General features: G+C 44.1%; 1 protein-coding gene across 1 annotated transcript in view; it reads right to left on the bottom strand.

Annotated features, from left to right (window-relative positions):
- The window catches only part of LOC144501452 (uncharacterized), a 60,124-nt gene that overhangs the window by 16,231 nt on the left and 18,776 nt on the right, over positions 1 to 25,117 (bottom strand). Inside the window, exons 2-4 of the mRNA XM_078225227.1 lie at positions 5,026 to 5,145; positions 3,331 to 3,376; positions 89 to 174 (exon numbers count right to left, since the gene is read on the bottom strand). Coding sequence (XP_078081353.1) covers positions 89 to 174; positions 3,331 to 3,376; positions 5,026 to 5,137 — 244 coding nt within the window. The 5' untranslated portion in view covers positions 5,138 to 5,145. The remainder of the gene's footprint in view (positions 1 to 88; positions 175 to 3,330; positions 3,377 to 5,025; positions 5,146 to 25,117) is intronic.

The raw sequence follows: 25,117 nt of genomic DNA, 5'->3' as shown, positions 1-25,117 counted from the left end.
CCCACCCCTTCCACCTCCCCTCCCCCCACCCCAATGTTCTCACTTCTGCATCTCAAACTGAAAAGTAAGATAAGAAAATAGAACTTACCACCATCGTATTCCTTGTCTATCTGATAGGTGTTATCATTTGCCTGCACTTTGGAACTTTTATTCAATGAAGTATTTCTAACGCAACTGCATTCAAAGAAGAAATAAAGAAATATGTGTCAATTAGAACCAGGTGAACATTCTAGAACATTCTGTTGGCTTTGGTGCTTAAAATAAACATGATAATTCCTCATCATTGCTGATGATTTAGTGGAAGAAATGTATCAGTGACATGGTCCATTCCTGGGAACTTCACCACCTAGAGGCTTCCCTCCAAGTCATTCACTATCCTGACTTGGAAATATATCACCATACCTTCACTGTGGTTGGGTCAAAATCCTAGAATTCCCTCCCCAACGACACTATGGCACTGCAATGGTTCAAGAAAACAACTCAGATTAGCTGAGTAACTGGTCTCCATTATATAAAGAGAGTCACTGATGTACGATTAATTCATTTCATTCCAAATGGAAGCAGAAAAAGAGAGTGAGAGAAAATTATCCAACATTACTGTTTCCATGCTGTGAACCTCTATGACTCTAAGTAGATTACAAAACATTAAGCACAAGCAAATAGTGGTGCAGTGATAATGTCAACGGGCTAATCCAGAAACCTAGGCTAACTCCAGGGACATGGGTTCAAATACCACCATAGCAGCTGGTGGAATTTAAATGCAATTTAGTCAGTGACCGTGACACTGATTGTTGCAGAACCCAACCTTTCCACAAAAGGAAATCTGCTGTTCTTACTGGATCTGGCCTACATGTGACTCCAGAGTCACAGCAATGAGGTTGATTCTTAACTGGCCCTCTGAGATGGTCAAGCAAGCTACTCAGTTCAAGGCCAACAGGGGCGTAAATGCTGGCCTTGCCAGCGACACCCACATCCCATGAAAGAATCTTTAAAAAACAAACCTAAAGCCTCTTAGAAAAATTTCCTGCAACTTCAATAACAGTTTCATTCAGTTAATGAGCAGCTAATTTGTCATATCAATCAGCGTATCATGGATATTAATGCTAGTTACCCTAATTGTCAGGATACATTCATAATTTGACAATCTAAAGTATAAAGTCACCATAGTCCCAGATGAACATAGTGTGACATTAGTGTACCTTTAAGAAAGGTTTTTTTTGAATCATGATCTCTGCAGCTCTCACAGCTTCAGTGTTTTCTCAGCTCACAGCCTCAGCTGATGTTATTTGTTATTGGCTTGTCTGGAGATGTCCTTTTATTGCTACTTCAATAGCTTAAATGGGTCTGTTTATTTTAACTCTGTGTTGTTTTGCGATCCTGCATTGTTAGGAGGACAGTCATGTGTTTTTAGACAGTTTTTTTTTCCTTTCTAGTGAGTTTACTGTTCCATTTCCTGTTTGGCTGCAGTTTTGAGTTTTAGAAGGGACATCAAGCTGAAAAGAAGTCTCTCTCTCTCTCTCCCTCCCTGGTTTTGGAAATTCTGCTGGCTAGCTGAAAGCAAGGTCTTGCCTTTCTGAAGGGGAGAATCTGCTGTTGGTGGCTTGCCTAGTATCCCTGGTGTTTTGGAAACTGTTCTGACTTCAAACTGTTCTGAGTCTATCCAGAGAGTTGCAGACTTCATCCAAAGGTCTCCATTCCAGTATCACATGAACATTAGTCTTTGCTGTGTTAGACCTGTGAAAAGGGTCTTTTGTCTATGGGATTGGTTTGATTGGAATACATTAGATATGTTTGTTATGGGTTATACATTATAGTGGTTGTTTTGTTTCTTGTTTCTTGTAAGAGTTCTTGCTAATTTTCTTACTATACATGTTAACTATATTCTTAAATAAACTTTGTTTGATAAATATTTATAGGATCAAGAGAAACCAGAGTGTACTAGGCTCCCTAGTGGGTCATTTGAATCATACCTGAAGTGAAACATATCATGCTTATCCTAGCCAAATTTGAGAGGCAAAACTTATGATCCAGGCGGGCTTCATAAAATACTTTGGAGTTTCTGACCTGAACCATAACAATAGGCTGTTCTCCCCTTCGACGGGGAGAACTGACTGGTGTTGATTTAGTCTGAAGGTCACCGCACCTCAGGCAAGGTTGAGAAGGCGGGGCCTTCATGAATAGCCTCAGCCAGTTTGGGAATTGAACCCACACTGTTGGCATCGCTCTGCATCACTAACCAGCCATCCAGCCAACTGAGCTAACTGCCCATATAAGGGCCTTAGTTGGAGGTGGGGCAGGAAAGCCATCCATAGAATGCAGGGGAGGCCCTTTAGCTCATCGAGTCTGCACCGACATGTGGAAAACGCCTGACCTCTCACCTAATCCAATTTACCAGCACTTGTCCCATAGCTTTGAATGTTAAGAGAATGTCTGTGAGCCTCCCACCCGATTACTGCCACTCATTACATTTTTATTATGAAATTCAAATTTGACAGTCGACCATAGTAGGATTCGAACCTGGAGCCCCAGAGCCTTGACCTGGGTTCATGGAGCACCAGCTTTGAATTCCTTCTTAATTTTATTGTTGGCAGGGCTGCTATTGGCTTGAGTTAAGGTGGCAATGAGCAGCTTGTTTTCAACCATGTTCTCACTGGTGGTGTTTTATAAAATATCCGACCCTTATCTTAGCAGCAGGGTGCTGAGGCACCCAGCTCACTGTGCTGTGCAAGCTCAGTGCAAATGGCTGGTCCTCACAATGACAATGAAATTCTTGTAGGGGGTCTCAGAAAGGTAAGCTGACCTTCATAAGAAAGGGAAAAGAGAACATAAAAATAGGGTGTACCAATCATACCCTATCTTATTAGTACAGTTTTCTCCCCTTCTGGTCATAGAATCCCTACAGTGCAGAGGGAGGCCATTCAGCCCATCGAGTCTGCACCAACCACAAATCCCACCCAGGCTCTATCCCCATAACCCTACGTATTTACTCTGCTAGTCTCTCCTGACATTAAGTGGCAATTCAGCATGGCCAATCAACCTAACCCGCACATCTTTGTACTGTGGGAGGAAACCAGAGCACCCAGAAGAAACCCACGCAGACACGAGGAGAATGTGCAAACTCCACACAGACAGTGACCCAAGCCAGGAATTGAACCCAGGTCCCTGGTGCTGTGAGGCAGCAGTGCTAACCACTGTGCCACCTAACTTAACTTCAAAACACTGAGGAGAATCTTCATTTCATTCTTTGATTACTCTAAAAGCTTTTTTAAAAAATTAGGATGATGTTAAAACCAAAAACACACAAGCAAGATAGTCTATCATTGCATTTACCTCGGCATGAAGAATTTCTTAATCCCGGTTTCAAACTGGTATTGGTCTGCAATAGAAGCAAAGTGGCTCCTTATTCTTTTGTTAAAAGATGATGGAAATGCACTGCAAATTTTATTTTATTTTTGACATGATCAATTTTGTCAACTGGATTTTATTTTATAAGTTCATTCCTGTAATTAATGTCACCTGATTTGCCACATGATTGAAAGGGTGCAGAGGCGATTTACAAGGATGTTGCCTGGATTGAGTGGCATGCCTTATGAGGATAGGCTGAGGGAGCTCGGTCTTTTCTCCTTGGAGAGACGTAGGGTGACAGGAGACCTAATTAAGGTATATAAGATGTTGAGAGGCATAGATCAGGTGGACTCTCAGAGGCTTTTTCCCAGGGTGGAAATGGCTGCTACGAGAGGACACAGGTTTAAGGTGCTGGGGTGTAGGTACAGGGGAAATGTTAGGGGGAGGTTTTTCACACAGAGGGTGGTGGGCGAGTGGAATCGGCTGCCGTCAGTGGTGGTGGAGGCAAACTCAATAGGGTCTTTTAAGAGACTCCTGGATGAGTACATGGGACTTAATAGGATGGAGGGTTATAGGTAGGCCTAAAAGGTAGGGATATGTTCAGCACAACTTGTGGGGCCGAAGGGCCTGTTTTGTGCTGTAGTTTTCTATGTTTCTATGATTTGTTTATTGATGGGGACCTGGGGGTCCTGGGGGGAGCTGGGCGGGGGAAGTGGCAACTTTGCATTCAATTTAATTGCATTTTATTGTTCGACAACAAGTATTCTAGAATAGTGTGTACAATAATGCTGATCTAGAACCATGTGCCATTCAGACTGAAATAATGCTCTTGAAAAGTAATTTTTTTAGTGGTGATATAATATTGTCGAACAATTAAGTTGCTAGATATTGTGTGGCTTCAGGATAATATTTAAATGGTCTAGAGCGATGTGAAGCCATACTTTGTAAGATGGATAATATAACTGTCTTTCATTGAGTGTGAGCAACTCAACCTTGGAGCATCTGTTACACTACATTGGGCTCCATTTCTCTCCAGAATCTACACTGATATCACAGCGTTCTGGATCAGAGGGTTCAGTGTTGAACAGTGCAGACAATGTCCTAGAACAGTAATTGTCCTGCTATATGAGACTAAAACAATAGACTCAAAGCACCTTTTATAGAATTATAAAATCCCTACAGTACAGAAGGAGGCCCATCAAGCCTGCACCGACAACAATTCCACCCTATCCCCGTAACCCTGCTAGTTCCCCCTGGTACTAGGGTCAATTTAGCATGGCCAATCAACCTAACCTGCACATCTCTGGACTGTGGGAGGAAACCGGCGCACCCGGAAGAAACCCACACAGACACGGGGAGAATGTGCAAACTCCACACAGACAGTGACCCAAGCCGGGAATCGAACCCAGGTCCCTGGAGCTGTGAGGCAGCAGTGCTAACCACTGAGCCACCGTGCCACCCATTATCACTTCAGGATGTTTCCAAAGTGTTTTCCAACTATTTAAATACTTTGAGGTGGAATCACTGTTGTAATGTGAGAAAGGCATTTTACTAAAGACCATCCAGATTCCCAACCACAGAGCAGAGCGCTTACTCACTCAGCTCAATCTTTTGGCAACATAGAACACAAAGTGGATTGTCACAGGAAAGAAACCATCATTTGTTTAAAAGCAAACTTACTTGTGGAATATACTCTCCTGAAGATCAGGTAGAATATGAGGGCAACAGCTCCATCTAGAATGATTATACCAATCCCCAGGAACAGCCAAAAATACTGGCGGATAGCAGTCATACTGGAAACTAGAAAGAAAGGAATCAAAATCACTATAACTAACCCAAAACAGCTGATGGGTTCAAAATTGCTTTATTTCTCATTTCGGTACTGGGTAATGATAGAGTTCGATGCTGCTTTTAAATTCCTTATACCCATTACTGCCATTTGTCAATCTTTCGAGTTAGGTTCCTGAGGCTGCATACTCTGTCCAAACTGCTTTGAGATTTGTGAGGGTTTCTAGTACAGTAGCTGGGTCAGAGGTCTGGTCACACCCCTGGGGTCACTGTGTTTTTATGGTTCACCATACTCCTGGACCACAACAAACCTCTCAATTTTAACCAGACTTTAACCGAAATATTAACCCTATCGTTCCCCACAGATACTGCCGGACCTGCTACATGTGTACAGCATTTACTCTTTCTATTCTAGCAGATCCTAAACTGACTCAGCGTTACAACCCATTTTTATTACGTTTGTCTTAAAACAATAGCACTGTTTGAGGTGTTTTTGAACCTGATAGAATGCAAAACCTATTAAATAAAAGGCTTCAAGTTTCATGTCTATTTGAGCTCAGCAATATAAATGTGAATGTTGCCACAGTCCCTGATAACCATAAGCTGCTCTCACTGAAAGTGATTTCACCTGAGGGTCACCACACCTCAGGCAAGGAGCAATGGTTGGGAATAACTTCATGAATAATTTCCAGAGCCTATAGTGTGGACAGCTGGAGATACGGCCACCAATATTGGAGTGATTCAAATCAGACTTGCTCAAGAGGCCTGAGTTAGAAGAGGGTAGATATCTCAGAGGGTTGTAGGGCTGGAGGAGGTTAAAGAGGTAGGGAGGGATTTTGAAACAACAATGAGAATTTAAAATTGAGACTTTGCTTAACTGGGAAGTGCAAGAAATGATTTGCATCCATGGAAAGCTGTGGTGTTCAGACAGCCCAGAGCTCAGTACAGATTGTGAATATCTCCACATTATTCCCCGTGCTCCAGCGAGTAATGATAATGACAGGCAAGTTATTTTTGTGTTCATTATAAATCCTTAGATGTTTATCTTTGTTTCCGTTCCTGTTTTGCAAACACTTTTGGTTCAGTCTAGAAACTTACAGAGACAGGCCATTCAGCCCATTTAGACTGTGTCAACCTTTACAGCACCTACTTTAGAAGAATCCCATCCTTCCATTTTCGACATTCCACTTTTTTAAGGAACTATGAAATTTCTGGTAATTGTTGGTGGAGTTACATTGATTTAATATACAGGCCATCTGGTCTATGCTGGTGTTTATGTTCTATACCAACCTCCTCCCACCCTTCTTCATCATAACCATGAAGAAAACCTCTGATTCTTTCTCCCTCATATGTTTATCTAGCTTCTCCTTAAAAACATCCATGCCAATCACCTCAATAATGCATATGGGAGCGAGTTTCACATTCTCACCACTCTCTGAGTCAATTCCCTATTGGATTTATTGGTGACTATCTTATATTCTGGTCCCAATGGCCCTTCCCCACTAGTGGGAGCATCGATATTACATTGAACCTATCAAACCTCTTCATAGCTGGGCTTCCTACAGTGGCAGGGGCAGGAACAGGCACTAAAGTGGCCATCAGTTGGCCACTTTGAGGCTCAAGGGCAGGCAAGCCACCTGATACTTCCCCAGCCACACAGGAAATTACAACAAGGGCAGGAGAAGGTGGGTATGTACCATTAATGGCACCTGTTGTGCCCAATTTTATGCCCCCCACCTACCTGCCAACCGGTCAATATTCTGCCCCACACAGACCTCAGTCATGTCTACGGCATGAAGAGGTATAAGGATGCGCTGAAGGCTGCCCTAAAGCTCAGAGACATTAACACCACTGACTGGGAGGAGAAAGCTGCGGACCACTTGGCATGGCTCTACCTGGCCCATCAAGGCCCAAACGTTTCGAGGTCAGCGGCTTGAGAATGAGGCAGAATGGCGATGGAAGAAGAAGGAGAGGGAAGCCAACCCGGGTACGAATTCCACTCCCCCATGGAACAACATGGCCCACTGAGGAAGAACTTGTGGATCCAGAATTGGGCTCCTCGGTCAGCTGAAGACTCACCAAGCCTGATGGACACCAGCCTCGATTTCAAGGGACCACCCATAACGATGACGTTATCGAAGGTTTTTTGAATTCCATATTTATTACATCTACTACGTTGCATATCCTCATTCTACCCATCACTTCCTCAAAGAATTCAATAAGACTGGCCAATCATAGCTTTCTTATTTGAAATCCATGCTTACTATTCTTAATATTTGTGATTTCTTTTTAGTCCCTCCAACCTCCAGCACCTCTTCATTGGAAACATAGAATCATAGAATCCCTACAGAGCAGAAAAGGCCATTTGGCCTATTGAGTCTGCACCGACTCTCTGACTATCTTACCCAGGCCCTCTCCCCCGCCCTATCCCCGTAACTCCATACATTTCCCATGGCTAATCCATCTTCCTACACATCTTGTGATACTAAGGGGTAATTTAGCATGGCCAATCCACCTAACCTACAAATCTTTGGGCTGTGGGAGGAAACCCACACAGACATAGGGAGAACATGCAGACTTCGCACAGAGAGTGACCCAAGGCTGGAATTGAACCCAGGTCCCTGGAGCTGTGAGACAGTAGTGCTTATCACTGTGTCATTGCACATTGGAAGTTCCTAGCTGCTGCCTTGGGTTTTGAACTCGTACTCCCAGATCATTAGTCCGGATTACTAATCCAGTGACATAGCGTCAATGCTATCATACCCTTCCACATTGAAACAATGAATTAAAAGGAGGCTATTCGGCCCCTTGAGGCAGCTATTATATTCAATTAGATTGTGGCCCTTCTGTACCTCAACTTCACATACTAGCTCCATATGTCTTAATACCCTTACCCAAGAATATGCGGGTATCTCTCTTTGAGATGATTACTACAGAGGGACAATCTTTGATATATCACCTTCCAGTGGTGATGATTTACTGGGATGGGCCTGTTACTTTCCCTCTCCCCTCCGTGGCCCTGCCCCAATACCATCTGATGTGCAAAGTAGCTCCTAGTGGGAATGTGAACCCTGCTATTGCCATGGATTGGAACCACCACTGCCAGCACCAAGCTGTTAAAGGAGGCTGAGGCCAATTGGAGAGGAAGGAGGGTGCTATAGGATCTTCTCCCCCCAGTGAGGATCCTCAGACCTCAGAGCTACGTGCAGTTAACACCAATTCCCTGGCTAGACATTGCCTTTTCAGCGATGCTCCCGGGAAGCATCATTGATACGGGAAGTCAGGAGTGACATCCAGCAGAGTCCCAGTCTCTCCCACACTCCCCCAGCTAGTTACTGTGTGGTGGACAGGGGAGGTCACCACAGCACAGCAAATGGGACAAGTAGAAACTCACATTTTCCTTAGTTCCCCTTTCCATTCCTGCACCCATTTCAGGACATAGTTACTATACACTCACAGAAATTACAACAAGTATCAGTCATCTTTGTCTAAATTTGGACAGTTAACCCTCGTTGCCCTTAGAATCTAAATAAAATCTTCTACAAAGTGGAACTTTACAATAACAAGATTGTTAATTAGTATTCCTGTACATATTACAACTATTAAACAATTTGGGGTTGATTTTCTTTTACCGAGGTACAACATTGCTGCTGCCTTCATCAGGCTGTCAATTTTTCCAACAACATCCACCCCTCCTCCCCCCCCCCCCACTTCATATTTCCATCTTCTTGAACTTTGGAATAAGGATTCATCAACATTTCGTTCTGTGAAAAGGTCTAAATGAAGCCTTTCCCCAGTTACTGTGAACAGCTAACAGTGTCACCAGTGAACGCGAGGGCTCGGACTGCCCCTGGTCCTGGGAAGAGAATACTCTCCTTCCCCTCATTCAGGCTACATGGGGTCAGCTACAACTCTGCTTGCTGAGTAAGCCGTTTGAAAATTGAGCTTGGAAATTCCCAAAGTCATCCATCTAGAATAACTAATAGTTCCCCTTTTCTAGGTATAGTATGACTACTAGGAGGAAGTTCAGACTGCCGGGTGAAGGGTGGGTTGACAAACATTTCAACAGTTCTGAGCCACAACAGGCTCCATGTAAGACCTGGGCACCTTGCATAGAGTGTTCAACACTTCTCTTTAAACAAGACCGTGTTTGTCCTGTGGTTTATTGCTACACGAGTGAAGATTGAGCAAGCAGGAGATTCTATTTTCTGTTAAGAAAGAGACTCTGAAATGTGGCCAGTGCTGCAATTTCAGGAAATACTGCTGTCAGTTCACACATGTCTAGCTCCCACAAGCATTATCATAATGTGATAATAACCAGATAATGTGTTTCAGTGATGTTGGCTGAGGGATACATTAACTCCCCTCGTCATCCTTGATTAGGGCATGGGATCTTTACATCCACCTGAGGGGACACTCCTAGATTTAATGTTTCAGTCAAAAGATTGCACCTCTGGCAATGCAGCATTCCCTCAATACTGCATCAAAGTGTCAGCCTAGGCTTGGTGCTCAAGCAGTGAGATATAAACCTCTGCCCTCCTGGCTCTGAGATGAGGTGTCAACTGTGTCACATCTGAAAGCAGAAGAAAGGCAATTGTCTATAAGTGGATTGCTAACGTCAAAGACTTTTTTTAGATTCTCTTAGGATCCGATTAGGGCAATTCAACCCTTCCTCTTAAAAGAACTTAAGCAATATCAGAAACACTGAAGAGTTAGAACAATGTCTAGATGATTTTGACAGTTCTAACTCCAGGTGAATATATTTCCTGTGTCAAACCGTGGCTAGAATACCTCACCCCCCTGTGCTAAAAAAGGGCAAACAATGCGATCCATTCTACATTAGAGAGACCAAATATAGAATGGTTGACTGCTTTGTGGAGCACCTCGTCTGCATGCATGGACCACAAGACCATAGACCATCGCACCTATGTCTGCATGCATAGACAAACCACAGCCAGTCCAACATTTACAGGGTAAATCCAGAGTGTGATGGAATACTCTCCACTTGCCTGGATGAGTGCAGCTCCAACAACACTCGAGAGACACAACACCATCCAGGACAAAGTAAGCCCACTTGATCAACAGCCCATCCACCTCCTTAAACATTCACTCCCTCCCACCACTGACACACAGTGGCAGCCATGTGCACCATCTACAAGATGCACTGCAGCATTTCACCAAGGTTCCTTTAACAGCACCTTCCAAACCTGTAAACTCTATCAGGACGAGGGCAGCGGGCAGACGGGAACACCACCACATACAGATTCCAATCTGTAGAATGTTGTGGGTTCCGTAAATCACCAACATCAAGGACTTCCAATAAAGGTAGTTTATTCCTGAGCTCAACAGCTACAGCCAGTACTGGTGCTCTGCCCAAGCACTAGTACTTGTCACCTGACCTCCTAGATAGCCCCATCATCACGTCATCATGTGACCACTCTGTCTACATATTTAGGGCACTTTGTGGTATGAGATGTAACAGTGTGTGCAATAGGAAACTATGTAAAGACCAGTGTGTGACACACAATTAAACAAACTGACAATGCATTACTATTCTTATATATATTACTGAGGCAGGATTACTCCGCAGAAACTGGTGATTCGCCCATCAGGTCTCCTTCCCCCCCCTCTACCCCAACTTTTCTGTTGGAAATACTGAACTTCAGAACTCAGTTCTAGGTAATGAAGTTCTAGAATCTTGTGTTTGACCTGCTTAGTCCAAAGATGTGCGGGTTAGGTTGATTGGCCATGCTAAAATTGCCCTTAGTGTCCTGAGATGGTAAGGTTAGAGGGATTAGTGGGTAAATATGTAGGGATATGGGGGTAGGGCCTGGGTGAGATTGTGATCAGTGCAGACTCGATGGGCCGAATGGCCTCTTTCTGTACTGTAGGATTTCTATGATTTCTATGATTAGGCACCCTGAACCTGTGGTTACACCAGATGGTGGTGTTGTGGTCTTTCTGTAACCAGTGTCCTCACTGTTAATAACACGGGGTCTGTGTGTTTATTGGGTGCAGGATTTGCTGTGTGTGTCTCTGTAGGAGTCGGCATGTCTGCTGGTGTAGGGGGCTAATGCCACAGGTCCGCTGACTGAAGGGCTGTGTTATCTGTTGATGCTGGTCCTGCTACTGTTAGAATGTAACTGGTGACAACTTTGTATCGGACGTAATGTGACCAATGGGAACAAGCTGTAAGGGTCAGCTGACCCGGTAAACCGTGGAACCAATTACAGAATGATGTGATGGTCAGCTGACCAGTTGACTCACTATAAATAAGAACCTGTTGGGAATTGTGGGGAGCTTGGACTGGCCCAGGGCAAAGCCCCAAGTTTGGAGTAATGAAGTTTCTTTATTAATCCCTTTCTTTGATTTATAAGTTGGAGTAAGTTTTGTTCTATGTTTATTGTCTGCATTTGAAGAGTTCCTTTTGAGGGAACAGTGACAGCGATTGTGCACATGGTGGGCGTTGTCTGAGGCTACCACGTGGCTGTGCAGATGCTGGGGTTTGCTATGTACTGATCATGGCCACGTGCAGTCTGAATCCTTACCCTTTGACCTGGTGTTAGAGGGCTGAGTCTATGGGCACCTTGATCATAGAAAGAAATATAGAAACATAGAAAAACTACAGCACAAAACAGGCCCTTCGGCCCCACAAGTTGTGCCGAACATATCCCTACCTTTTAGGCCTACCTATAACCCTCCATCCTATTAAGTCCCATGTTCTCATCCAGGAGTCTCTTAAAAGACCCTATTGAGTTTGCCTCCACCACCACTGACGGCAGCCGATTCCACTCGCCCACCACCCTCTGTGTGAAAAACTTCCCCCTAACATTTCCCCTGTACCTACTCCCCAGCACCTTAAACCTGTGTCCTCTCGTAGCAGCCATTTCCACCCTGGGAAAAAGCCTCTGAGAGTCCACCCGATCTATGCCTCTCATCATGGTGCAGTTTGTTTTTCAATCTGCATTGCGGGAGGACATCATTCACGTTGGCTTCAAGTTTAGGCTGCAGCAGAGTCTGAGCAGTGGAATCATGGTCCTGGTGCCTCTGGAAAAATGTCACTGTGCTGAGGAGGACAGGCCCTGTCATGGTAGATTTCACAAACTGAGGAGTGCGATCCTGGGCACATTTCTTGAGGAGATGTTTGGCTGAATGAACCGCTCATTCTGCCAAACTGACTGCAGACATGGGGGCTGCTTGTGATATGCTCAAAACCCCAGGTATGTGCAAAGTTCGGAGACTGAGTGGAGATGAATTGATGAGCAGTGTATGACACAAGTCTCTGAGATGCTGTGTGTGGTGAAGTGTCTCTTAAACCTGATGATGACTATGTTACTCGTCATGCTTGGCAGGTAGTCGGTTCAAATCACTCGGAATCAACTCAGACTAAATGTTGTTTAGCAGTCCATTCGAAGATGTCAGCTGCTGTGAATCACCATGGGAGGGTCCAGGACTCGGTGTAGATGCAGCGGTTCCATTGTTTGATGTGGCTTGAGTACATTGCACGGTGCACATCTGGAGATTTCCCTGTCCCTATCTGTGTACATGGAGGGCCAGGACAGAGATTCCTTGGCCCTGGATCTGGTTGCTCCTAACCCGGGTGACGTTGCTGAATGTACTACCTGTGGAGGGCTGTGGAGATGATGAACTGGCTACGCAGTATCAGTCCATCCTGCATGGTCAGTTCATCTCTGATGGTGAAGAATGGATGGAGCTCATGGGGAAGCTCCCTTGAGCACTCCAGCCAGCTCTTCATGATGACGTTGTGCAGTTATCTGCATGTGATGTCCACTGGTAAAGCATCTTCGAGGATTTGATGAGAGGACAGCACCTCTATTGCCAAGATGGCTATGTTTTCCTCATGATCCAACTAATCTATGGTGAATAATGAAACTCTGGAGAGGGCATCAGCCAAGTAGAGCTCCTTAGCACGTTTGTAGACACTGAGGCTGTGACATTGCACCTCTAGCATCATGCATTGCAGCCTTGCAGCCTTGCAGGTGCAGTGCAGAGAGGCTTCTTTATGATAGTTATGACTGGCTGGTGATCCATTTCAACAGTTGCAGGCTGACCATAGAATCCCTACAGAGCAGGAGGCCATTCGGCCCATCACGTCTGCACCTACCACAATCCCACCCAGGCCCTATCCCCATGTATTTACCCTAGCTAGTCCCTCTGACACTAAGGGGCAATTTAGCATGGCCAATCCACCTAACCCACACATCTTTGGAGTATGGGAGGAAACCGGAGCACCCGGAGGAAACCCACGCAGACATGGGGAGAGCATGCAGACTCCACACAGGCAGTGATCCAAGCCGGGAATTGAACCTGGGTCCCTGGTGCTGTGAGGCAGCAGTGCTAATCACTGCGCCACCGTGGAGATCCCATAGGGCATGTGAGAAAATTATGTCTGTCTGTCAGAGTTGTGAATGTGGTTAGTCTCGAGGATTCTTCATCTAAAACGATCTGCCAAAACTTCATTTTACATGAGGAATGCTGAACACCTCAGCATTTGCCATATCACCAATTCCACTGTCTTCATCGGGTGATGAGATCTGAACAGCCCCTGGTTTAACTGCACTGGGTCAATGCAGATCCTGACTGTGCCATCTTCCTTCACTGCAGCCATCATTACTGGAACCCATTCTGCGGCCTTGTCTACAGCAGTTATAACACCCAGTGCTGTCATCCAAAACAGCCCATTGGCTACTTTCTACTTCATGGTTACTGGTACTCTTCTCAGAGCATAGACTGTTATGAGACTCGATGATTCAGTATCACTGTGATATACAATGGGCAGCTTACCAGTGACGGCACAGTTGAAGAGCTCTCTACATATTATCATCTCTGGGGCTTGGAGTTATAGAGCATGCACTTCTGGACCAAGTCGAATGAGCCCCAATGTAGTACTAATGAAGCCCTAATAATGGTTTTATTTTCTGGTCAACTATATGGAACTTGAAATTTCCCTGTGTACAGTGGACCTTCAGTCCGCCATAAGCCACAAGGTGCATCTGGGTGCTGGGATCTGGTGCTGTATATGGGTCCATTTCTGAAGAAGGGAAAGAGTTAATGTTTTTTGTACTCAATGTATTTTTTACCTAAAGGGTTAATGTAGTTTGTACCTAAAAGGTTGAACTTTGTACTTAGAATGTATCACAAGCATAACCCTTCATTGTGGCTAATCTCCTCAGGTTTATACTGCTTTTGACATGAATAAAAGTTATTCTTGTTTGTACTGCTTCTGACATTAATACCAGTTAACTTTTATTTTTATAACAATAGCTAGTCAATGTAAATGTGAATGTGTTTGTGAAGTCTTACCTTTCCTACAAGTTTGTGTGTGGTTTGCGGAAGACAAGCGATTCCATGGTGTGGAGCGCGATATCAGCCGTTTGAAGCGGAACTCCCGCTGAGGCAGCTGGACGAGCGTCGGAACTTCAAAGGGGAACCGCGGGAAGAACAGGAAACAGAAGGCCTGCGCTTCGTGTGCTGAGGATGTCAGATACACTGGCTTATGATCAGAAGCTATCAATGTATTTTTTGTAGTTGGTCTGGAAGCTTGCTTCGTGACCAGCAGTTGTAAATTGTATTTCTGAGTTGTGACTGTTCTGGGGTTGATTCGTGACCAGTATTAGAAGCCATAATGTATATATATATCCCCACTTTTCTGTGTTCAGAGAGAACTTTGGCTTCCGCTTTCAAGGGGTCAAGTTCTCCCGCAAGCTTGTGAGAATAAAGTCTACTCTATTTTGACTCATACCAGCCTCAGAGGTATTTTTTACCGACTTCATTTGGTGCCGAAACCCGGGAGACCTCCGGGATCTGTTTGTGGGACTCGGTTTGCGGGCTCAGGTTGAATGGCCACAACCTGGGTACTGGAATAGAGTTCTGAATCTAATAGGGTGAGTCAAACTACAGTGGGCTGATCATATGTGATGAGAGAGTGTGAGAGTGAAAGACGTCTGAACTGAACACATACGGACAAGGAGGCATTTATCTGTTATGGATTCTGAAGTGAGTGTAAAGACTGGAGAAAAAGGTGCCTGAGGTGTGATGTTCAGACGTGAGTGAGAAAGAGAGACTGTCTGAGTGACCACCAGAGTAAAAGCCAGCTTAATGGTGTAAGCTTAATAGTGTTAGCTTAATAGTGTAAGCGGTGGTACGGAGGGATTTGATCACCCCTGACAGGTAACACCGGCTTCTGTTTGTGGGACTCTGTTTGCGGGCTCAGGTTGAATGGCCACAACCTGGGTACTGGAATAGAGTTCTGAACCTAATAGGGTGAGTCAAACTCTGATAAGAGCAGCCTAGGAGTGGGAGAGCGAGAAGGGAAAATAGAAGACTCCAGGTGATGAGTATAAAACTTATCTGTATTATGGCAGGATCACAAAGACAGTGGGGGCCCCCGGGCTCCCTGATAAATAAATATGTGTCTGAGATGGATAAACTTATTAAACAGATGAGAAAAGGGGGGTGGGACCTGTCTCACCTGCTAGACCAACAACAGAAATGGTTGGAAAAAGAAAAGAAAGACAGAACTAAGAAAATTGCAGTTCTCTTGGTTCACTAATTAACCGGATTAATTGAACAGGTCTCAGTCTCGGGTAAGAACTGGGCTGACGACAAAGCAAAAATCAAATTGTTGGAAACACGCGTTAGAGAATTAGAAAAGAGAAACCGAAGTTTGGAGGACCCCGGTTGGGGATCCTTGCCTCCCTATAGGATGGCCATAAAACCCACAGCACCCGTAGGAGACTTCGACCCCGATGAGGAAGAGGTCTATGATCTTGCTCCTATAACTCGGGGCGGGACATTACAGGACCCCGTTGCCCGATACCACCCCTTTACCCCAGGAGAAAGACAACAAGTTTTGGCTTCCCTGGGAAAGCTCCAGCCTCGGAGTAACAATCGCAAATTTTGGGCAGAACTGGATACCATTTGGGTTGGACACCAGTTACACTTGCGGGATATACACCAGTTGGTACGGGCCGCTTGCCCACAGGATAAGTGGAGACTAATGGGTGACGGAGCGGGCTAGGTTAACGCCGCCGACCAAGCTCGGTTGGATTACCGAGGCGACAGCGACAGCGACAAACGCCGAGATCGAGGCAATGATTGAACCATTTACTCGGTTTAAGGCGGAGGTCCAACGAGTCTTGGGCAACGCACCAACCAACTGGTCCAGAATTACCAATACTAAACAACAAAGGGGTGAAGGAGCCTCTGAATTTGGGGAGCGACTCTTTAGAGTATATCAAGAATGTTCGGGAGTGCCCGACACTGCCCGGACAGATAGAGCCTTTTTACAAGCATTTAAAGATGGGCTGTCGCCAGCTCACCAAAAAATCCTTAAAATGGGAATTCTCAGTACCTCGAACTATGATGAATTGGTAGAATGGGCTAATGGCATACCTGGAGGTGGATCGGAGAGATCCTAGTTTTTGTTTTTCAGTGTGTTTGTGTGATCTGGTTGCTAGTCGAAAGTAGGTGGTTGTTGTTGTATTAGATTGAGAGCAGGAATTGTTGAAGCCTTTGTTTGTTCTTGTGGAGTGTTTATTGCGGGTAATAAATGACCTTAGTTTAGCCTCAGGAGAGCTGGGGAGGTGTTAAGACTGTTAAAGATTAAAGTGATAAGATTTCTTGAATTTACTTCTGTTTTGTGTGTAATTACAGTTTGAAAGAAAGAAGAATAAAAGTGACTGTCTTAATCCAAGTTCTGTATTCTTTTAAATGTTTTACTTTCATCTCAGTTTAAGGTGTTAAGTTTGAATGAGTGTTGGAAGCTTCCATGTGTGTCTGTGTGTTTAGCAAAGTTGTTTGTTTTGATGTTCTTCCCTGCTGTGATTTTACAACAGTGGGTTTGATACAGAGTTTAAATAAAATTGGAAGGTAAATTGGAATTTCAAAATCAAAGTACATAAATTGAAGTTTGAAATAGCCAATTTGAATTTTGATTAAACCTGTGTTCGAACTTTGTTAAGAAACGATTTAAACCTTGGAGGGAACCATGTGCTCTCTCTTTTGTGTTGAAGTGAAGATTATGAGAGAGTTAGTTGAGAAATTGGGAGAAGAAATTAAGTAATTTTATGGAAAAGTAGATAAGCAAGAACAAAATGAGGTAAATGTACTGTCTATGAGTCAGTTTAAAATATTTTAAGTTAAGTGAAATGAACAAAACAAACAAAGAACAAAGAACAATACAGCACAGGAACAGGCCCTTCGGCCCTCCAAGCCCGCGCCGCTCCCTGGTCCAAACTAGACCATTCTTTTGTATCCCTCCATTCCCACTCCGTTCATATAGCTGTCTAGATAAGTCTTAAACGTTCCCAGTGTGTCCGCCTCCACCACCTTGCCCGGCAGCGCATTCCAGGCCCCCACCACCCTCTGTGTAAAATATGTCCCTCTGATATCTATGTTAAACCTCCCCCCCTTCACCTTGAACCTATGACCCCTCGTGAACGTCACCACCGACCTGGGGAAAAGCTTCCCACCGTTCACCCTATCTATGCCTTTCATAATTTTATACACCTCTATTAAGTCTCCCCTCATCCTCCGTCTTTCCAGGGAGAACAACCCCAGTTTACCCAATCTCTCCTCATAACTAAGCCCCTCCATACCAGGTAACATCCTGGTAAACCTCCTCTGTACTCTCTCCAAAGCCTCCACGTCCTTCTGGTAGTGTGGCGACCAGAACTGGACGCAGTATTCCAGATGCGGCCGAACCAACGTTCTATACATCTGCAACATCAGACCCCAACTTTTATACTCTATGCCCCGTCCTATAAAGGCAAGCATGCCATATGCCTTCTTCACCACCTTCTCCACCTGTGACGTCACTTTCAAGGATCTGTGGACTTGCACACCCAGGTCCCTCTGCGTATCTACACCCTTTATGGTTCTGCCATTTATCGTATAGCTCCTCCCTACATTATTTCTACCAAAATGCATCACTTCGCATTCATCAGGATTGAACTCCATCTGCCATTTCTTTGCCCAAATTTCCAGCCTATCTATATCCTTCTGTAGCTTCTGACAATGCTCCTCACTATCTGCAAGTCCTGCCAATTTTGTGTCGTCCGCAAACTTACTGATCACCCCAGTTACAACTTCTTCCAGATCATTTATATAAATCACAAACAGCAGAGGTCCCAATACAGAGCCCTGCGGAACACCACTAGTCACAGGCCTCCAGCCGGAAAAAGACCCTTCCACTACCACCCTCTGTCTTCTGTGACCAAGCCAGTTCTCCACCCATCTAGCCACCTCCCCCTTTATCCCATGAGATCCAACCTTTTTCACCAGCCTACCATGAGGGACTTTGTCAAACGCTTTACTAAAGTCCATATAGACGACATCCACGGCCCTTCCCTCGTCAACCATTTTGGTCACTTCTTCAAAAAACTCCACCAGGTTAGTGAGGCATGACCTCCCTCTCACAAAACCATGCTGACTCTCGTTAATGAGTTTATTCCTTTCTAAATGCGCATACATCCTATCTCTAAGAATCTTCTCCAACAACTTCCCCACCACGGACGTCAAGCTCACCGGCCTATAATTACCCGGGTTATCCTTCCTACCCTTCTTAAATAACGGGACCACATTAGCTATCCTCCAATCCTCTGGGACCTCACCTGCATCCAGTGACGAGACAAAGATTTGCGTCAGAGAAATTACAAATGAATTGTAATTCTGCTTATTTCAAGTTCCAGCAAGAGATTAATCAATTAAATCTTAGTTGCCAATGCAAATTGCCCTTACAAATGTCTGATAGTTTAATATTCTGTAACTGGTTAAAATTATGTACTGCCGTTGGAATTTTATGTGCTATCTATTGTTCAAAGTTTGCCAAATATTGAGCATTGTCAAGCTTAAAATCTAGCCAGTTAAAATCAAACCAAAACATTTTCTGATTAATTAACTAGTATGTATTGTACCTACTTTGGTTTTGATTTGGTGCCTGTTGTTTTCCTCGAGTGCGGGGGTTTGATCTGGAGCTCAGTTTAAAATTGGAAATGGCTTGAATTAAAAAGTGTTTGGATATTACGGTTTTGCTGTGTAAAGTGGTATGATACAACTGCCGCTTGATTATTTTTATTATACAGTATAGCACTGCTATATAGACCCGAAAATAAAATAAAATCCTGAAAAGCCTTCACCAATTTTGTATAATATAATTATATATTATATGTTGTGTATTGATAAAACATAATTCTGTAGGAGCTTCCTGTTTTCCTCGCCATACAAATGATTAGAGATAATGTCGGGGTACATTATATAAAGATTGGAGCTGTATGGCATGTGATTTTAATGGGGAATGCGATGTTTTTTGATGAGATTATATACAAATGAATGGATGTCTAACTGCAGCTGAAAAGCCAGTGTAAAGTGTTATTTAATTCACACTAAGCTTTCTATGGAAGGGGGGTGTGTAGTTAACTGTATAATGTACTAGCTAAAGCCATACTGATATCGGGAAATTGTGGACAGAGATATTGCCCACTATACTGATGAGATTAGGAGTTGCCATAAACCGGACAACCGGATTAATCCCTTATGAATTAATGACAGAATGGGCGATGATGTAGATTCACTAAAAAATGGATTCAGGGAATATGTTTTGGAACTAAGCACCCAACTAAAAGGGATGCACAAATTAGTAAAAGACAATCCGGAACAAAGAGACAAAGAGAGAGAGAGAGAGCTTGAAATGCTCCCTGACGGGCGGGAAGTTGCGTCCTAGTAAAAGCACTACTTGACAAACCTGGGTTTGCCCCTAAATGGGAGGGCCCCTATGAGGTTAAAATTGTGTAGTGTGCTTAATTCACAGATATGTGAGACGGTTGACCTCCAAGCAAGCTGAACGGGTTCGTGGGCAGTGGCGCACGGGCGGTATAGCCTTTGGACCATTGTATAACGGTTGCGCGGGTTATTAGTTCAGTGATGGGATGATTTTCTTGCTGCTTCTCACGACCCTTCCCTTGCTAGTTACGGAGGGGAAGTATAGATAGAATTGTATAGACTTGAGGATAGAGCATCGTAAGCTTCTCTGTAACGATGGCTCTGTCTATTGTAACCTTCCGACACATGGAATAAGTCCCTGGGAGGTAACCCGTAGGGACCGCTGCTTGGGATTCTTTAACCATGCCATGTTGCTAACTCTGTTGGAGGGGCGAGTTGATTGGGGTCTCCCATGCAATGTAACGTGGTGTAACTGGAATTTTTGGTGTTTAGCTGAGGGACCGGGATGGACCTGTACCCGGCATCAGCGGAGGGCTCGGGAGGATCTGTACATTAACACGCGATTTGGTCGATCCAAGCGATCATCGTACCAATCCTCTAAAATCCGACCCTATCACATGAACACTTTCATGTATATGTCTCACTTGTATGTATTGCAGTCAAAATTTTGAGCAAGTGCTGGGTCTGCTTACATATTCCCATGCACGAAGGAAAGGGGGGAAAGTCCTTTATTCCCTATCCCTTTGTCAACTCTGGGAATGGTAGAGGGGATTTTGGATCGGAATAGAACCCAAGATGGGACAAGGAAAGTAACATTTAAAACCCCATCAGGCATGTTGTGAAAAAGCAACAAGGGGGGATCTATCTGCTTGGTAAGAAACGGAACCATACTTGTTGGCTACTGTACCCAGCAGGTTAATGTCACCAGTGGTGCCTGGGCTTTTGTGCAACAGATTACAATCCATTGCCCCACTGCTGATGTCCTGGTCAGCCTCTCCTCTACTTATATGAGCAGCATGACTGCATATGATGGTACCTGTTGTATCTGTGGAAACAATGCCGACCCATGGCTTCCTTGGGATTGGGCAGGATCGTGTTATTTAGTATATGTGGTACCCTATATTCACCATTAGTGAGACAGAACGGTTCTTTATGATAGCTTTCCCACTTTATGGGACAGCAAAAGCAGCTCAGGAACTTATGCATATGGCCTCGACCTTGGAGAGAATTGCGAATGAAACTAGAGACGGGTTCGAGGAGGTGAGCACAGCCTTCTCTGAAGTATCAGCTGAGGTTGTAGCTATCCGGACTGTTGCTTTACAGAACCGATTGACACTTGATTATGTGTTGGCTTTCCAGGGAGGAACGTGCGCTATAATTGAATCCGAATGCTGCACGTATATCCCAGATGTTTCGGAAAATATAACTTGTTTGGCAGATCATATCAAATAAGTGGCAATGACAATACGAGGTGAAGGGAACCAATATCATAATTATAACCCTCCGGGATGGCTGGGGCAATGGTTTGGGTGTGGAGATCATACCTGATGCATGGGTTGATTGTATTAATTGTCATTGTTATTGCTTGTTGTATTTATATGACATTATTGAACGAACAGCCCGAATTATGCCAAGTGCAAGTGTACAGGCAGAAGGGGCAGTCTTCCCGACAAAGGAGGTAGGCCCATATATATTGGTAACCTTTGGCTCTGAATTGGTCATGCGGCCATGTTTGAACTTGTCCCCGACCAAAAGGGGGGATTGAAGAAGGGAAAGGGTTAATGTTTTTTGTACTCAATGTATTTTGTACCTAAAGGGTTAATGTAGTTTGTACCTAAAAGGTTGAACTTTGTACTTAGAATGTATCACAAGCATAACCCTTCATTGTGGCTAATCTCCTCAGGTTTATACTGCTTTTGACATGAATAAAAGTTATTCTTGTTTGTACTGCTTCTGACATTAATACCAGTTAACTTTTATTTTTATAACAATAGATAGTCAATGTAAATGTGAATGTGTTTGTGAAGTCTTACCTTTCCTACAAGTTTGTGTGTGGTTTGCGGAAGACAAGCGATTCCATGGTGTGGATCGCGATATCAGCCATTTGAAGAGGAACTCCCGCTGAGGCAGCTGGAAGAGCGTCGGAACTTCAAAGGGGAACCGCGGGAAGAACAGGAAACAGAAGACATGCGCTTTGTGTGCTGAGGATGTCAGATACACTGGCTTATGATCAGAAGCTATCAATGTATTTTTTGTAGTTGGTCTGGAAGCTTGCTTCATGACCAGCAGTTGTAAATTGTATTTCTGAGTTGTGACTGTTCTGGGGTTGATTCGTGACCTGTATTAGAAGCCATGCTGTATATATATCCCCACTTTTCTGTGTTCAGAGAGAACTTTGGCTTCCGCTTTCAAGGGGTCAAGTTCTCCCGCAAGCTTGTGAGAATAAAGCCTACTCTATTTTGACTCATACCAGCCTCAGAGGTATTTTTTACCGACTTCAATTTCCCATAACCTTTGGCTGGATAGTACATTATCCTTTGCTCCAGTATCAATTTGGACTGGCGTTACTGTTAATTATGTTGAAGGTAGTGAAGATCTCACTCTTTTCTGTGATGTTGTCAACACTCTGTTGATGATGGCTGAGTTTCAATTCATTGACCTTATTGACACTCCTATCCCGAGAGGATCAAACAGTTGCCATGTTGCTGATGTCAGAGGAGGGTTGCTGTGGTTTTGACCTGCAGCATTTAGCAATGTGGTTCCATTTCCTGCATTTGTTTCATCTTTTACCGTGTGCAAAACAAGCTGTTCTGTTTGGTGGGTACTGGGCACTACAGTTGGAACAAAGTACCTCCTGAACTATTAATATCTCAGTTTCCCACCTAAAATCCCTGCTTTGTTCCTCTGATTCTTTGTTTAACCTTCAGATACGAATGGCTGGTTGTAACATTAAATCTTTCTCTTGGAGCAACTGCTTGTGGACTAAATCACTATATATTTCACAAACTACTCGATCTCTGATTAGGTCTTCAGTGAAAGTTCCGAATGCATATTTTGCCAATATTTATGGCTGGCCATGTAAGATTCTATTGACTCATCTACTCCTAAGTTCATTGAATTGAACGGATGTCTATCGAGGATTAGGTTTTTTTTTGTTGTCCAATTGTTTTAGGATTATCTCAGGGTTTTCTTTTTCCTGCTCTGTCTGGAAGAAAAGCAACTCGAGTTTTTTGGTGACCTTGGAGACTGCAAGGTTTAATAGAGTAAAAGCTTGCACCATTTTTGACTTGTTAGAGTGTGCAGCACCACAGGTAATATGCCACTCCTTCTGGAACCTCAGACTCACCTCAATATTTTCATCAAAGACAGGTGGGACGATGCGGTGAATTCCTTGTGCCATACTGCAAATCCTGACACCATGTAAAACGTTGTGGGTTCCTCAAATTACTAATATCAAGGACTTCCAATAATAGTTTATTTCTAAGCTCAACAGCTACAGATACTACTTGTGTGCTGCCCGAGATCCTGGAGATAACTCCCCTGCATGCTCCACATGTCCTCTTATGTACCCGTGTCATCACGTTCTCAACGGACCACTCAGTCTACACCCTTCAAGTCATTCATCATCCTAACTTGGAAATATATCATCGTTCCTTCACTGTCCCTGGGACAAAATCCTGGAACTCCCTGCCTAACAGCACAGTGGGCGTACCTATGCCTCAGGGACTGCAGCGGTTCAAGAAAGCAGCTCACCACCACCTTCTGAAGGGCAATGAGGGATGGGCAACAAATACTAACCGACCCAGCAATGCCTACATCCTGTGAAAGAATAAAAAAATTACTTCACATTTTCAATTAAATAATTCTATCCTTCCTGACTCAGAATTGAGTTCAAAGATTTCAGATCCTAATTTCTGATTTTGATTGCTTTGTTGGAACAACTGGTGCTGGTTCAACTATCCCATAGAATCCCTACAGTGCAGAAAGGGGCCATTCGGTCCATCATGTCTGCACTGACTCTCCGGAAGAGCATTCCACCCAGACCCTCCCCTCTGTCCTACCCCGTAACCCTGCACATTTACCACTAATTAAGCTGTACGGTGGCACAATGGTTAGCACTGCTGCCTCACAGCACCAGGGACCTGGGTTCGATTCCCAGCTTGGGTCACTGTCTGTGCGGAGTCTGCATATTCTCCCCGTGTCTGTGTGGGTTTTCTCTGGGTGCACCGGTTTCCTCCCACAGTCCAAAGATATGCAGATTAGGTGAATTAGCCATGTTAAATTCTCCCTCAATGTATCCGAACAGGTGCCGGAGTGTGGCGACTAGGGGATTTTCACAGTAACTTCATTGCAGTGTGAATGTAAGACTACTTGTGACTAATTGCAGTCGGGAATGGGTTAATGACCCTTGCCACACTTAAGCAGTAAGACCCGAACTCTGTGATTTTGTTTAGAACACTGCAGAGTCCATGTTTTTGTCAGAGTTCGGTGTTTTTCATGTCTGTGCCAGATAAAAGGAACAGCTATTCCTCTGTCTCCATTTGTTATCAAGAAATGCGATTAACCCAGCTCAAAATAAGCTAAACAGTCTCCATTTTTATGTACCTTTGTTTAACACGATGGAGTTGGCATGTATGCCTTCTGTCTTTGAATCACCATAGATTCATATATATATATTCATCATACGTTATTCATCTTATCCTGATATAAAGTATTATACAAACCTGCATGTAGATTAGTTAACTTGTTTGTGCAAAACCTGTGATGTTGTTTCAAGAATATAAATGACGAACAATCATGGCCTTGGAGATCGAACAAACTACGCAGAGGAAGATACTGCTAAAACAACAAGAATCTCACCATGAACAATGACAGCCATCTCAGGTTTTGCAATGTAATGAGGGCGGGGCCCGGGACATATATAAACTCTGTTCTTACTTGTGTTCGATGAGAAGTCTGGGGGTCCACTGTTAGGAACCTCACTTCTCCCACAATTGTGAAAATAAACACTGCATTTTGAATCACTAATAGTGTCAGAGGTTTTTTACCTACAACAATTGGGGGCTCGTCCGGGATAATCTGTTTACGGTCCAGTCGAATGGCCACGACCGGGACACCGGAATAGATTATCGAACTCTAAATAGAGTGGGTCAAAATGCAGTGGGTAATCATCTGTGATAAGAGTGTGTGATGTTTAGACGTGAGTGAGATAGAGACTGTCTGAGTGATCGCCGGGGTTTGA

Source organism: Mustelus asterias, chromosome 12 (assembly GCF_964213995.1).
Source record: "Mustelus asterias chromosome 12, sMusAst1.hap1.1, whole genome shotgun sequence".
Taxonomy (NCBI): Eukaryota; Metazoa; Chordata; class Chondrichthyes; order Carcharhiniformes; family Triakidae; genus Mustelus; species Mustelus asterias.
This window is presented reverse-complemented; position numbering and strand designations above follow the sequence as displayed.